The sequence below is a fragment of the Scatophagus argus genome, chromosome 16 (genome assembly GCF_020382885.2).
Source record: "Scatophagus argus isolate fScaArg1 chromosome 16, fScaArg1.pri, whole genome shotgun sequence".
NCBI lineage: Eukaryota > Metazoa > Chordata > Actinopteri > Scatophagidae > Scatophagus > Scatophagus argus.
Window position 1 is genome coordinate 6,472,653 of NC_058508.1, and position 14,308 is coordinate 6,486,960.

The 14,308-nt window shown below is 41.6% G+C and overlaps 1 protein-coding gene across 1 annotated transcript in view; it reads right to left on the bottom strand.

The window, feature by feature from the left end:
- Positions 1-1,229: 1,229 nt before the first annotated feature.
- LOC124073876 (netrin-1-like) overlaps positions 1,230-14,308 on the bottom strand; it is a 41,622-nt gene continuing 28,543 nt past the window's right edge. The window contains exons 4-7 of the mRNA XM_046416420.1: positions 13,361-13,510; positions 11,493-11,546; positions 9,120-9,194; positions 1,230-3,570 (exon numbers count right to left, since the gene is read on the bottom strand). Of these exons, the coding sequence (XP_046272376.1) occupies positions 3,251-3,570; positions 9,120-9,194; positions 11,493-11,546; positions 13,361-13,510 (599 nt within the window). The 3' untranslated portion in view covers positions 1,230-3,250. The remainder of the gene's footprint in view (positions 3,571-9,119; positions 9,195-11,492; positions 11,547-13,360; positions 13,511-14,308) is intronic.

Consider the following 14,308-nt stretch of genomic DNA (forward strand, 5'->3'; position numbering starts at 1 on the left):
TAACATCTGCGGTTTGGATTATACACGTTGGTGATATCACCCTTCTAGTAATATGTCTGCATTATAGCAATCTTACAGCCAGTCCTTATTGTCTGTGAAGTTTATAGAGGCGCAGGATCCAACACAAATGATGACCTGCGCTGCATTACATGGTTGAAGTTCTTTGGCAGCAGCTAATGTTTTAATTCATGAACTTCTAATGCTTAACTATTGGCTCACATTTTTTATGTCACACTGACAACTTCCCTTTAGAGAATTCACATATTTCCTGAGATTTAAAAAGTTCTCAGATCCTTTACTTAAATAAATATCAACATTAAACTGGAATAATAGCTTGTTCTTACACATTCACACACACACAAATTCCTCCTTTTTCACAGCGACAGTTTATTTTTGCATTATGTGTAATAGTGCTTCTTAAGACTGTTCAGGTTGTTCAGGTATACTCCTTAACCTTGCATTTCAGCAGATAAAATTTGAGAGGGAACTGCCATGTCATTAACTGAGTTAATGGCTAGCTCATCACAGTATGTTTTCATAATGTATCCAATACACCTCAGTGAAGTTAGTGAAAGTATGTGTATTTGGCTCCTTTATTGATTGGACACCAAAACTGCATGACTGCTTCCAGTGTATTTTATCATAATTTTAAACTTCATAAATGCAACTGTTTTATGGATTACTTCACGTTCACACCCTTGTTTGTTTTGTTCCTCAGCACCAACAACAGTGTTAATTGTCATCATGTTGAAATAAATGATACCATATTGAATTTCAAATAAATAATTTCACAGCAGTATCATCTTATTCTGCTTAGTTTTCTGGGCTTATTAGCCTTTAATAATATTGCAGCACTTCATAATGACGTATCTTAAATAGCTACTCTGTTATTTAAAAAAAATCAAAAATATACTGTAGTGTATGGTCTAAAGTGTTGCCTACAGTTTATGTTTGCAGGCTTATTTTATTTGAATAGTCACAATTTGGTTGTAGGGCTAACAATTCATATTCTGCAGAATTTTCTGTTACAAAATTCTTAACAATTACAAGCGACAAATCGTGAAGTACAAAGTACTGGTGCCTCCAAGTTGCATCGATTGAGTAAACGTAGGCGCAGTGGTTTAATTGTGTGCCTGAGGTGTGTTGCAGTCTTATGAAAATAATCACACTTTTAAAAACAGCTAAAACAACTAAAAATGTCATTTCAGCTGGATTCATGTTCAGTTCACTTTTTTTTTTTTTTTTTACATTGCTTTATTTCAGAGGAATTAATTTTCAGTTCTATCAGGCTGTTCAATAGCCAAACACTTATCAATACTTGTCATTACAGCCATCTACAATTCAATGCAAAAAGTAAAAAATAAAAGATCAAAAAAAAAAACCAAAAAACACAAAAGCCACATTGTTTCATGTGTCATTAAATATATTCTTTGTGATAAACATAATATATTAGTATTACAAGACATTACACAACCATTTGCAATGGACACTACTAAACAACATTTACAAGCTAACATATAAACATGAGCAGAGATAATTATTCAGGTATAATATTTATGAGGAGCAGAACTGTGGTAAGGAGTACCTTTCTGCAAAGGCCTGTAAATGTGTCGGTGCAGATGTGTTGGCAGAGGCATAATAGGTGCGTTGTAGTTTTTAAAGACATACAGTATGATGCACAGAGTACTGAGGTGCACCCTTGTATTTAAGTGCATGTGTGTGTTTATGTACTGCGTATGGTTTTGTGCATGTGTAAACTGAGTCATAGTTTCTCAGTGAGAGAGAGTGTATGTGTGTGATCTTCAGGGTGCTCACGTAAACATGAGACATATCTGACATTCATTTATTTGCCTTGTCATTTATTAAGCCTCTAGTATTTAAAACTCTGGTTACGTTCACATGGAGATAGATCTAGTTAATGTTTAACAAAAAATAAAAAAAGTAATACTATACAGCTATATAACATGTAGACAATCAGTCATGCCTTTTTGTCGAGTACCAAGTCTTGATAATGGAATCCAGTCCTCAAAAAGTCGCTCTGAGGTGATGAACATCTGACGCGGGTTGATAAACGCACTGTACAATAAACATCTGTGATATTCTATCACTCCACAGGTTATTTTCCCACAACACTGAATACTGTATACAAATTAAATGTGTACATAATTCACAATCATTGTTAGCTATCAGTCAGCTAGTAAATAGTGAGCATGCATCACATCAGTGGTATGAAGATTGCTCGATAGGTCAATATTCCCTTTTTTTTTTAATGAAGTGAGAGGTTTCACTTCATCAGTTCTCCCACTTGCAAATGTTTGAGACATCCAACAAGGCAAGCAGGGTTTGAACTACGCAGCTTTCTTGCGTGATATAGTACAGTATGGGATATTTTTCTTTTTGGATGCCACTCTTAAAATGTGAACATATCTCATATGTTCTAAAACATTTGACTAGTAAAAATAAGTGCATGGTTGACACATCTACATCTAGTTGATGCTACAGCACTGTCTACTAAAAATAATGTCTAAGTATGCACGTATGGTTATTTTACATTGCAGAGGTCACAACCACAACATATCTTTTATTTATCAATAAGCGCTGAGCGAAGACTTGTGAAGAATGTGAAAGATGATCATTACACAGAAGAAGCAGAGGATCGTTATGGCATTTTGTTCCTATAACACGAGTTGTTTCACTGAGGTAACACTCACATATGAACAGGGAGATCTCAGACAAAATGGCACCTATTACTTTTTCCACGGTTACGAATAATTTCACAATTTTTTCACTTCCAGCTGTTAAGATAAAGCACAGCACAGTGGAAACAGATCCTCTTAAAATACAAAAGGGTGATACAGTAGATGCATTGCTCTTTAAAACAACTGAAAAAAACTTGTAAAAAACAACGGCATCATGGGTAAAATAGTCAGGATGTGACATATCTGTAACATTAGGTGCAAACTCTGCAATTACACAACAAACAATTTCAACAAACCTTGAGAGACAAACACAGACCGGACAACTGTAAAATGAGCTCCTTCACAAAAGTTCCTAAAAAAAAACGCTAAAATCTTTGCTCCAACCCAGAGCAGCAGCACTCAGTCATTCCCCAACTCTCCTACTTTTCACCTGTGTCTTTCTATCTTATACTATTCCAGTTTTTTTTTCATTCATCCTTCCCTCTTTCTTGCATTCATCCCAGTGGAGATGTTATTTTGCCTCCACCTCTCCCTCAATCTCCTTCTCTCTTTTAGCACTTTCCCCTTTTATCACGCTGTTGGAACTTCCTCAGCCGACGGCCCCACAGGTCCTTCCAAGGGATGAGCAGGCTTCCCTTGTCTGCCACCACTCCACTCTGCCCGGGGGAATCATCGTCTGTGCCCAGAAGCAGGTACTTCCTCCCAGGCTTGATCTTTGGACATTTGCAGGCCACGTCCTTGGCACGCACCCACAGCAGCTGGTCCCCACGTCGGATGCGGTGCTCACCTTGTTTGTAGACAGAAATGATGTTGACGGTGAACTTCCACCACTCGCCTGCCTTGTCTCCTTTTAGAACGTGCACTTGGACAGCTGGCGGAGGAGAAGGAAAAAGCTGGGGTTGAATAACATACATGAACAATTGATTCATATCACCTTGTAAACTGTTAATTTATTTCACCCCTATATTTTTTTGTAACTGTTCTTGTGAGCTGCCACGACAAGTGAATTTCCCCACTGCGGGATCAATAAAGTTCATCTTATCTTATGTCATTAACTAGTGATTCCCAATCAAGGGTACTTGTTCCCCTTGTACCACTGGGTACACTCTGTATCTCCGGGTAAACACAGAATAATATATACCCTGATTTTGAACTAGAGACTCTTGAGATGAGATCACACCAGTTAGAAGCCAAATGAGTGTGTTTGGTGCAATGGAGCATATGAATTAAAACAAATGTTAGCCAGACGCGTAAACTGAGGGGAGCCAGTGGCCTCTTCCCTACTTCCAGCTCCCTTACTTATGGCACTCTTGTTTACACCAGTAATGGTAATAAATGGTTGACATAGTTAGCTAAATGTTGTAGTAGAATGAATGCAAACTGACCAGAAATTTCACATCAGTGGTAAGAAAAAGGACTTTTATATATTTAATAGCATTAAATAACATAATTTTAAAAAGCAATTTAAATGACCACATTTAGAACATGACGTAGCGAGTGGTGCTTGTGATCATCTAACAAAGCTGTGGAGTGTATCAGATAATAAATTTTTCGGAACTGCTGGTATAAACCCTAACACCTTTTTTAAAGGGTTGGCATCCAACTGAGGCAGCAGACAGATGCCAACACTTTTATACAACATTGTATAAAAGGATCATTAAAAGCAGCTGTAGGAACATGGCACTTAAATTGCTGACTTTGCTTTGTTGCATGTCATTGTTCCCTACCTTTATCTCTCACCTATGACCTTTCCGTATTGTGCCCCTGAACATACTCCCTATGACAGCAGCTGTTGCCATGAGACTCCCTGTATGAACACAAGGGTTTTTGGCAGACATCTGAAAGGAGTGAAACACTTTTTCTTCAGGTGGCCAGCCTAACTTTGAGGAGGAAGAGATGCCTTTAAAAATGTCCAAAAGAGCAATTTTAGAGAAAATGGCACATCTGCTAACAATATAACTTCTGAAACAAATCATTTAATCAGTCTATCAGGTGATGAGTTGTCTGAACATCGACAACCTCAGGCTAAATCAAGCCAAACCTGTTAACTATTGGACCACCATTAGAGATAATTTCATACCGGGGAATGAGTAAAGCTCCCTTTGCAGAAGCTCCCTTGCACGGATTCTCCTTCAGACACAGCCACTGTTACTTCATCACACTGATTACAACAAGAGGTAAACAACTCAATGGCGATGGAGCTAATCTGTGCTTGAAGTGAAGTGCTTTACCCCGTGGGTTTAGCTAGGAATGTGCTATTAACATTTAAGTGTGTGTAGGGGGAGTCACTAACAATTGTGGGAATTAATCGAATCTGGAGAAGACCAGGTGATGGGAAGGACTGACTCAAACCATCAGTCGGATATGCATGTAACTAGAGTTGTTCAGATGCCGATACGAGTACTAGAAATACCTCTGACAGCCTAAAATGCTGGACTGGGTATTGGTGAATATGCAAGCTTATGCACATAAATATTATTTAGTGCACTGATATTGGATTGGTACTCCGTGTTGGGCAATGCGCAGTCCAGGTATCAGAATTAGTAAAAACAATGGTATCAGATTATCTCTATGTGTAGCAAATCTTGTATTTATATCTAAAAATTATTTAATACAAATTTTTTAAATCAATGCTTATGCTATTTCTGTAGTTTTGCTGTACAGTATGGAGGAATGGGATCATTGCAAGTTAATAATATACCTTTGTAATATTATCTCATTTTATTCAAATAGCAAGGTAAGTTAGCCTTTCTTTGCCTTTCTGACTGAACATGATGACTTTCAGTGTTCATGAGTCGTCCCCCATTACTGCCAAGAATGAGGAGAACCGGAGGAGTGGGGTGTTTAAGTATGTGTGTCAATGCATGGTGTGAGCAAATTACACACAATTTAAGAAGAAAGAAGGTTTGTTGGGCTGAGTAGGGCGAGCTCTCACAGCCCTGCCATTCATTGCAGCCCTCTCCTTCATCCAGACACATAAAGGGTGTGTGAGAGGGGGGGTGAGGAGGGGCCACTATTTGTCTTCCCAGCCACAGAAAAAGTTCCAGGAGAATCGGGATGTGTTTCCGACCTCATGAGCTATCCGGGTTCTGCTCCCAGAGCCCCATCCAACTTCACAGCGTGAGAATCCAGCAGAGATAGTGCTCTCCTCTCCAGGCTGAGGAGGAGACTCGGTTACAGCATCCAGGCTCGGTCTCTCTGTCAGTGTCTGCCTCTTTTTCTTTCTTTCTTTCTTTCTTTCTCAAGTATGTTCTCAGTCTGTGCAGTGTGTTTAAACACCCACAAATCCACACACACACACACCTTCTGCCACTTGGTTTGAACTAAACTGACACCAGAAAGCGACTGAAAGATCAGAGTCCAACAATCTTTTACAAAATAGAGCATGCTGACACTCACTGTTTGGTGAGACAGACAGTGAGAGAGGCGAGATAAGTGTGAGATGATCCTGCACTTGCACAATGGCTGCCAACCGAGCCTCCCTCAAAGCCAGACTTCCAACTGGGTTTATCTTCTTTGGGCAGTGTGCTGCAGCTTGACACTGCACGCCACCAACAAGCAAGGGCTAATCAAATTAGAGCTGGCTTAATTACTGCACTGAGGCCCCTGTCCCCTCTGGTTATCAGCTGTGTGAATGATCAGGGACCTGTTACCCTTGGCTGAGCGCAGAGAGGTGGCCAAGAAGGCTGGGAGGCCCTGCCTTTGAGCACTATCCCGGAGCGTCAGTAAACATGCGGCCCTTTGATTCTTTGTCCTCCTGGTGGCAGGGAGAGGGAGGGTGCGTGTGTGCAGAGGCGGGTGTCAGGCGAGAATATAATCCCTTTGTGTCCACCGTCTCCGTAGCTACGGCAGTGATGAAAAACAAAAATTGAATAAACAAAACATATTTCTTTCTCTCCGGGGTGGCAATCCGTCACCGTCTGCCTAATTTACCACCTGTGTGTGCCCCAAGGAATGCTTGGCTCCGGCAGAGCGCACAACTGTGTTTAAACAGAGGGCCCCTTCCCGTGACCCCCAGGGCCTGCACCACCACTCACACATGGGGGTTGTGGCCCCCAAAGAACAGAGACCCTGAGGCCCCACAAAAGCAAGGCGACAGGCCTGAGAAATGAATTATACTGAGGCAAAGGGAATGCATGCTAAGCAATGATGTCTGCCATAGTGCCTCAGTGTGGCTCAGGCAGAATCATCTGCTTCCAGACTTTTTAGAGCAACTTCAGAGAAAACCAACAGGAACCGCCCGCTTTGCCTGAATCAGCCTGACTGATTTATAGATGCAGGGCCTGTCTCAGCTCTGACGATTAAGATTTAAATCAGTGGAAATATGAATAATCGCCGCCTTTGGCTTCCTAGCAAAATGCAACAAATGGCCCGAATTACTGTCTACTCAGCTGTAAGAGGGAATAAAATATATTTGGACAATTTTCAGTTGGATACTGTTTAAAGTATATAAAGCTGTTTTTCCTGAAAGACTGATGTACTCTGATGTACTTTCACTGATGATGATTTTGAATGAGAGGCAAGTTAGTCATCTCGGAAAGAAATTAAAAAGCGGTTCTAGCAGAGCTAATAGTAATGAAACTTTACTACAAGCAGTTAATGCACTAATTTACATTAACTGGCAATGATCCCTGAAAGTCTGATATGCTAGTTTTTATTTCCAGAAGCGAACTTCTACTGTGTGTTTAGTGGATACACGACATGCAGAAACCTGACTGAGAGGGGAATAAAATATGTGTAACGCTGGATGTGCCTCAAAGGGTTTTTTTGTCTCTGTAATTTACAGATGTGAATCCACTGATGGCAGATAAAGCATTATATTGCAATGATTCATGGTGCAGAAAATTGTGGAGTAGATCATTTGTCAGGTGAGTGAAAGTAGAGCTACAAAGTGGGATAGGGTGTTGAATAAAGCCATAATCTCTGTCATACCCCTACATCCTCCTGTGCCGGAACTACACATATGATGCTCCTCTATTGTTGTGGTTTTTGCTGTGATGATACTGGTCCATTATCTTTCAGTCATCAGAACATCAAAACATCAAATTTCCTTTATGTTCCAAGTTGCTGACTTGTGAGACACAGCTGCCTTTGCTGTTTTCTGGTGGTTCTAATCTTAATTCATGCAACAATTCAAACCCTGTAGTATGATATTTATTTACCTAGATGTAATTCACCTGGACCACTTGTTCTGTGGATTCGATGACAGCATAATATGATTGCTGTGTGTTTTGACTTCTCTTATCAGTTTGAGAGTTGCTCTAAAGCATCTAAAATGTTTTGCCAGGGCAGAGGTGCACAGAGACACGAGGTTTCTAGGCAATACAATAGATTTAGGTACTGAGGACAAACAGCATAATCAATCCTCGGAGGAAAAGGATTCAGCTTGTTCATTTCATTCATGTGAGTTGCTATAACAATTTCAGTGTAACCTGACTGGTGTTTCTCCCCTGTACTCAGTTAAAAGAATACTTGGACATTTGAGCACCTTTAAAGCTCAATGCTTGTATTAAAACTAAAACAGTGAATTGACATTTTCATCGTTGCTTTTCAGACAGGTGGTGTTAACTTTCCTCCACCGTCTATCCACACACTTAGATTCTCAGGTCTTTTTTTTTCACGAATTCTCAAAACAAAATGCTGCTGTAGTGGGCAGCTCTTTATATTCTTAATTTCGGTCAGAAAACAATCACATTCCTTACCATGAATATCTGGTAAAATGTGTGGATGTAAATCTAGAGATCATTTTGACAAATATGTCCGGATTGTGTCTGGTCCTGGCAGGACTGGACTCTGTGCTGTCGCTTCCACCCCCCCTTGACTTTCACAATCGATGATCACACAATATAGGTGTACTGGCTGGCCTGTTTTTTACAGCATATTTCTATTGTCATATGGCTGTACGATCATTTAATAGTGATTTGATCAAAGCTACCGGCTGACGCACGTTAACATAAATTCCGACTGAATCTCAGTTTTATACTCCTATAGATAGTTGATGACAATGACAGCTACTTGTATGTCAGGGAAAACACGTACTGTGATCAGATCAGGTATATCAGCATACAAAACGAGAAATTACAAGCGACAGAACCTTGGCCTTCTTGAAAAGTTCAGTTTTCACAGAATTATTTTTTCCACTCTGAAGAACATTTTTAGAAACCACCTTTTCCGTGAATGCGAATTGTCAGCTTGGTGTGTATGGAAGCTCAAAAAATAGAGGAAATACAGTATGTGTTTTCAGATTAATGTGCTTTAGCGGACTTTGCCTTGGGCTGTGTAAGTAAGCCATCACAAAAACACAGAGAACAGCAGGGCGTGGATTGGCTTTACTTGCAATCTGATTAATTGAGACATCTGACCTCTTGACTGCTGGCTGATGTCTGGCTGCACACATTTCTGCATATTGGACTCACTCACCGTAGTCTTTTTTACAGTACTTCTTCATGGTGATCTTCATCTTTCCTTTGGAAGCTTTACAATGAGATTCACAGTCTGGATAGAAGAGGTGAAAGGGATAGAAAAGTGAAAGTTAGATAGCAAATATCATGTGATAAAACCATCTCCTCCAATAAAAATTGTGTTTCAGCATCATCAGGCCAGGCTCCGACTGGATGGGCTTTAAATATGGTCCCTTGTGTCACACTATTTGTGCCTCCAGGGTCTCCAAGACGCCACTGTGAAACGGATTATAGCTTACACAGATCCTCCTGTGTCTGTCAACACACTCCTACTATACTCCTCCCAACTTTTCCACTTCAGCCTGCTCCCTCGTCAGTGTCATGGCATGAATTGTGTGCGTTCCGAGGGTTACACATGTCACTCCGCACAAAGGAAGGTCACGGAGGGAAATTAGCAAGTGACCTGCTAAAAATTAGCAGGGACCCTCAGCAGCATTTAAGCCACATGAGGCGAGAAAGTGTAATACTCTAACACTGGCTGAGACTAAATGTGCAGTGGCCCCCATATAAAGAAGCTCAGAGACTTATGATTAATGTCTTAGCAGAATATCCCTTACACTCTGTATGTGTGCCTGGTTTAGCTTGCCGAAGGGCTTTATCGATGGCCGCTGCTGTCGGGCTGTCACTGTGCCAGGTACCTTTTGTGACGAGGTGGGACCAGAGGCCAAAGTGAAAATTGAAATCATTTGTTCCCTCCACTTTCCACTGACTGACACAAATTGGAACCAGATCATATCCGAGTGTTGCCCCCCCCCCCCCCCCCCCCACTCCACCTCTCTCAGAGCAATAAGCCTTGTGCTCTTTTCTGGGGGGGGGGTGGGAAAGCTGGGCTGGGCAGTCTGAAGAGAAAGGAGGGGGCAGTTGAGAGAGAGAGGGGACCTTTCAGCTTGCCTGAATATGGACAAACTTCATTATTTCTTCCAGCCCTCTGTCCAGTCTTCCCCTTTCTTTCCTATTATACTGCGTGTGAATGAGGTTGCCTGGGTAATGATTGAGGAAGAAAAAAACGCCCCTCTCCTCCCTCTCAAAAAAAAAAAAAAAAGAGTGAAAAAAAGAGAGCGGTTTGGGACGTGGGATGAGGATCGAATTCATGTATGTAGAGAAAGCATTTCGGGTGGAATGCTGGGGCTGCTTTCTGGGGTGGCGGGAGAAATAAAAAAAAGAGGAAATCCCAAAGTAAATGAATTTGACGAGTCCATATCGAGCATGCCTGATTTCCATGTAAATGAAGTGCCGAGGGCGGGGGGCCTCTTTATCTCCCGCTGGCCCCTGGGGGCCTTTATCATACCTCCCTTTGATAGCTGACGTTGCCCATTAGCCCCTTAGCGCAATCATGCACTGGGCCATTACACCCGCAGCTCTCATTAAGGTCCAATCTCCTGCTGCGAGGACAAACGCCCCCTTTGTGTGTCTCTGCAGCAGTGCCACGCTCATTCTGCGGGGTCCCTGGGGACCACACTGCTCCTAATTTGGAGGGTGGTGACTGTGTGGAGTTTCTGACAGGAATCCAAACTCCAAACAGTCACTATAGTAGGAACTGGAACTCACAACAAAGCTGAATGAAGTCAGTGGCGCCGCTTTCCTCAGACACTGATCGATGATCAGAAGTGAGTCAGCCCGTTTAACCTAACCTTTATGATGGTAAAAAAATAAGGGATAAACTCTAATTTAAGAAATATGTAAACAGCTAAGACACCAGGTTTACAGCATGTTTACATGTTTAAAAACATTGTTTGCTCCTGGCTTATTATATTTTTGAATAGTCATCCTAATTGGCCAGTAGAGGACAAACACAGAAATTAAACTAAAGCTGCAGGTAAATATTTTTGTTGCACACCGTCTAATATCAGCAGGCCAACATGGAGACCCCTGTCAGAGCACAAGAGCAATAGGGTCAGGCAGGGCTTCGGGACTGTCGGCACAGCCAGCCTTGATTGAAATACAAACTGGTGCAAATGAAGCATGTAATCAGATTAGGGCTGAAACCATGGGGAGGCTGCTGGGCAGGATGGGAATACAGGCAACGAGGCCACAGGGAGCACTGGCAAAAAATCTGGAGTTTACATCAGCGGCAGTCAGACCTCAGTAGTTTAGTTCAGGAGTGAGACTCTGAGTGGATGCAAAAACATGCATGTGCTACAAATATGTGGATTTGCAGGACATGCATGTTTGATGTGTATGAAGGAGCAGTTACTTTAGTTGATTAAAAAACCAAGCACACAATGATAGCATAAAAATACATCAAAACAACAACAGAATATTATTATTCCAAGGAATGTTTTGTGTTGTTTCATCATTGAAAAATCAGCAGAATGTGTACTGTGTTACTCACCTGAAGGCTCCTCATAGCTGTTGTAAGTTGCTGTAGGAGAGGCAACTGGAATCTCTGTGGCAAAGAGAGGAAAAGAGACAGATTTTACATTGTCAACACATTGCAGTGTATACAAAAAAAACCCCCAAAAAACGTATGTGATGAAGAAAAAATATGTAGCTCAATTTCCTCAATTTTCCCATGTGAAAAAATTCAGCAGATATGTATTACACTTAGGGATGGATTTAATGGGATGTCTTGTTACAGATGTGTGACTGTGAGTTTTCTGTTAATGCTCAGCTCCCTCCTGATTGTGGTATGCTGTACGTGCAGAGAGCCAAGGCCGCTGGTCTTGTTAAAGTCGTAGCTGGCAGGGAGTTAGATATCACAAAAATTTAATATCATACTATTAAAACCAAAAGACATTATCTCAAAAAAATATACGAGAAACCACATATATTCTGCTCTTCATGAACCCCATTTCCTCCAACTTTAACACTACATTTGTTACCTTTCCAACACAATCAAAGAAATTCTGTTCCAGCAGGTTCACAGGTTTAAATTATCATTGTGGATTCTGGCCAAACGTATCACTCTGAAGTCCACAGAGACCATGTCCAATTTCCACATATGATGCTATCAGAACGTCTACCCCTGTTATAGTGGACAATTGTCAGTGTGTGCATGTCCTCCCAGACATCACTGTTATCTTATCTGTTCATGCCAGCCACCTACTTGATGCTGCTAGCTAAAGCAGCGGCTACAAGCGACCCATCTCTGTTTCTGTGAGGCGTTGGCGTTTATTGCCGAGGGCCTGGAATCTGCAGGCGGAAGATACAGCCAATAAACATATCAGCCATCATTCCCCTGGACGCTTTCTGGGAATATATTGTAGGACAGACTGTTAACAGCGTTGAAGGCACATAAGGCCATGTTAGGCAAGCACTAATGGTCTATTTATCCAAGCTGCAGGTTTTAACTGCTGAATATCCATACAATATGTTTCCTTAAAAAATTAGTGTCTGAAGTGATGCACAACAACCACGTCCTCCTTTTCAGGTCTGGTCCTGAGGTAGTTTGCCATCGCTTCATGCCTAGTCATATTTTCAATTTTAATGGGATTCCTGCCATTAGTGGATGTGCTGGGGTACATCTGCATGAATTTTTCGCACAAGATAAGGCGTCTACCATTGACCAAATTTAAGCCGTCTTGACTGAGTTTAACTTTGAGGTCATGACGATGGACGCCACCACATAGGATTGATTAGTAGCTTTGTGCCGCCATCAGTGTTTATTCATACAAGAGGAATGGGTTGCAGACTGTTACAATGTTTTTTAAATAAACTGAGTGAACTCATTGTCCTGGAACCAAGTTTGCTAACTGATCATTAACAAGTTCTTGGTGTATAACATTTAGCAAATTCCCAACAAGAAGTAAACAGAGCAATAAAGAGAAAGCAGAGTCGGGGTTTGAATAAGTAGGACAGCCCAGCCCATCGAGCACAGCTGCCAAGTGTGTTAGCGGTTAGCAGGGCAGCGGTTCACTAATAAATGTCAGTGAGTCACAAAGCTCCCATTAGCAAATGTACACATTAATTTGCTATACCACTGTTGTGTGACTGGTCCTTGAGTCTGAGCATGAACAACGAAGGTGGTTCAAGTTTTAAACAACTAGTCTGCTTAGCTTTTGAGCTTTCAGAAGTAGTTTATGGGTTATAATGGTTGTAGTAGTAGTAGTAGTAGTTAATGCATTATTTTTTAAATAAATATTTGGGCTGCCTGGTTGGGAAAAAAACAGATACCCTAAAATAGGTAGTTGCCTGTGCAGTTAACATGTAAACTCTCTGGATCCAGTCACTGTGTGTGAAGGCGGCATACGTGGGCCTTACTGATGCAGGGGGCAATGGGAGAGCGGCTCTGCTGGTAGCCCTTGGCACAGCGGTTACAGGTGATTCCTGTCACTCCGTCCTTGCAGGGGCATTGGCCTGTTGTCTGGTTACAAGTCTTCCCTGCTGCTCCAACTGGATGGCAATCGCATGCTATAGAGGAAAGAGAGGGGAAAAGACAGCTCCGGAACATCAAGAATTTACAAAACCAAAGCCTTTACAAAACAGATATCAGCTTTCACATGACTACAGTATGTCTCTTGTCTGTCCTTTGCTGCTGGCTCTACATATTCCATACAATAAAAAGTAATCTAAAACCTAGTGAGAAATCATTCATATTAGAGCAGGCTGTGTGTTCCCTCCAGAAAATCACAGATGGGGAACTGGGCCTTGCACCAGCATAAAACCTCAATCAAATTACAGTGCTTCCCTCCACCCATAATGAGCACAGGATTCTTCATTAGGTCTGCTCTGGAAGGCACACAGAAGAGTAAATAACTTATTGATTAATTATGGCATTTCACTCTCTGTCAGTCTGAAAAAACTATCAGTGTGTTGTGTGTGTGTGTGTGTGTGCATGTGTGTGCACTAAGGAGTGTATGTGTCTCTGAGCTTCTTGAGAGCAGGCTTTGAGTCCTTTGCACCGTTGTGATCCGACAGGCTGTGCGCTCTTCAGATTGAGTTTCAAATGTTAAGCTTTTTGGCAAAGAGTTCCTTGCAAATAGTGCCTGAATAATGTTTCCCATTAATGGACGAGTGGAACGCACTTCAAAGTCTGTTTAGGCTGTTAGTGAGGGGGATCGCAAGTAAATGTGAGAAATTTGTTCTGTGTGTGTGTGCTGTGCCAAACCTTTACCATAAAGCCAGTGTTTGAAGTGGAAGCCCAGCCTTCCTATTAGCCCTGCATGTGTTATGTGTACCAGCAGAGTCATTTGAAATTTGCTTGAAGTG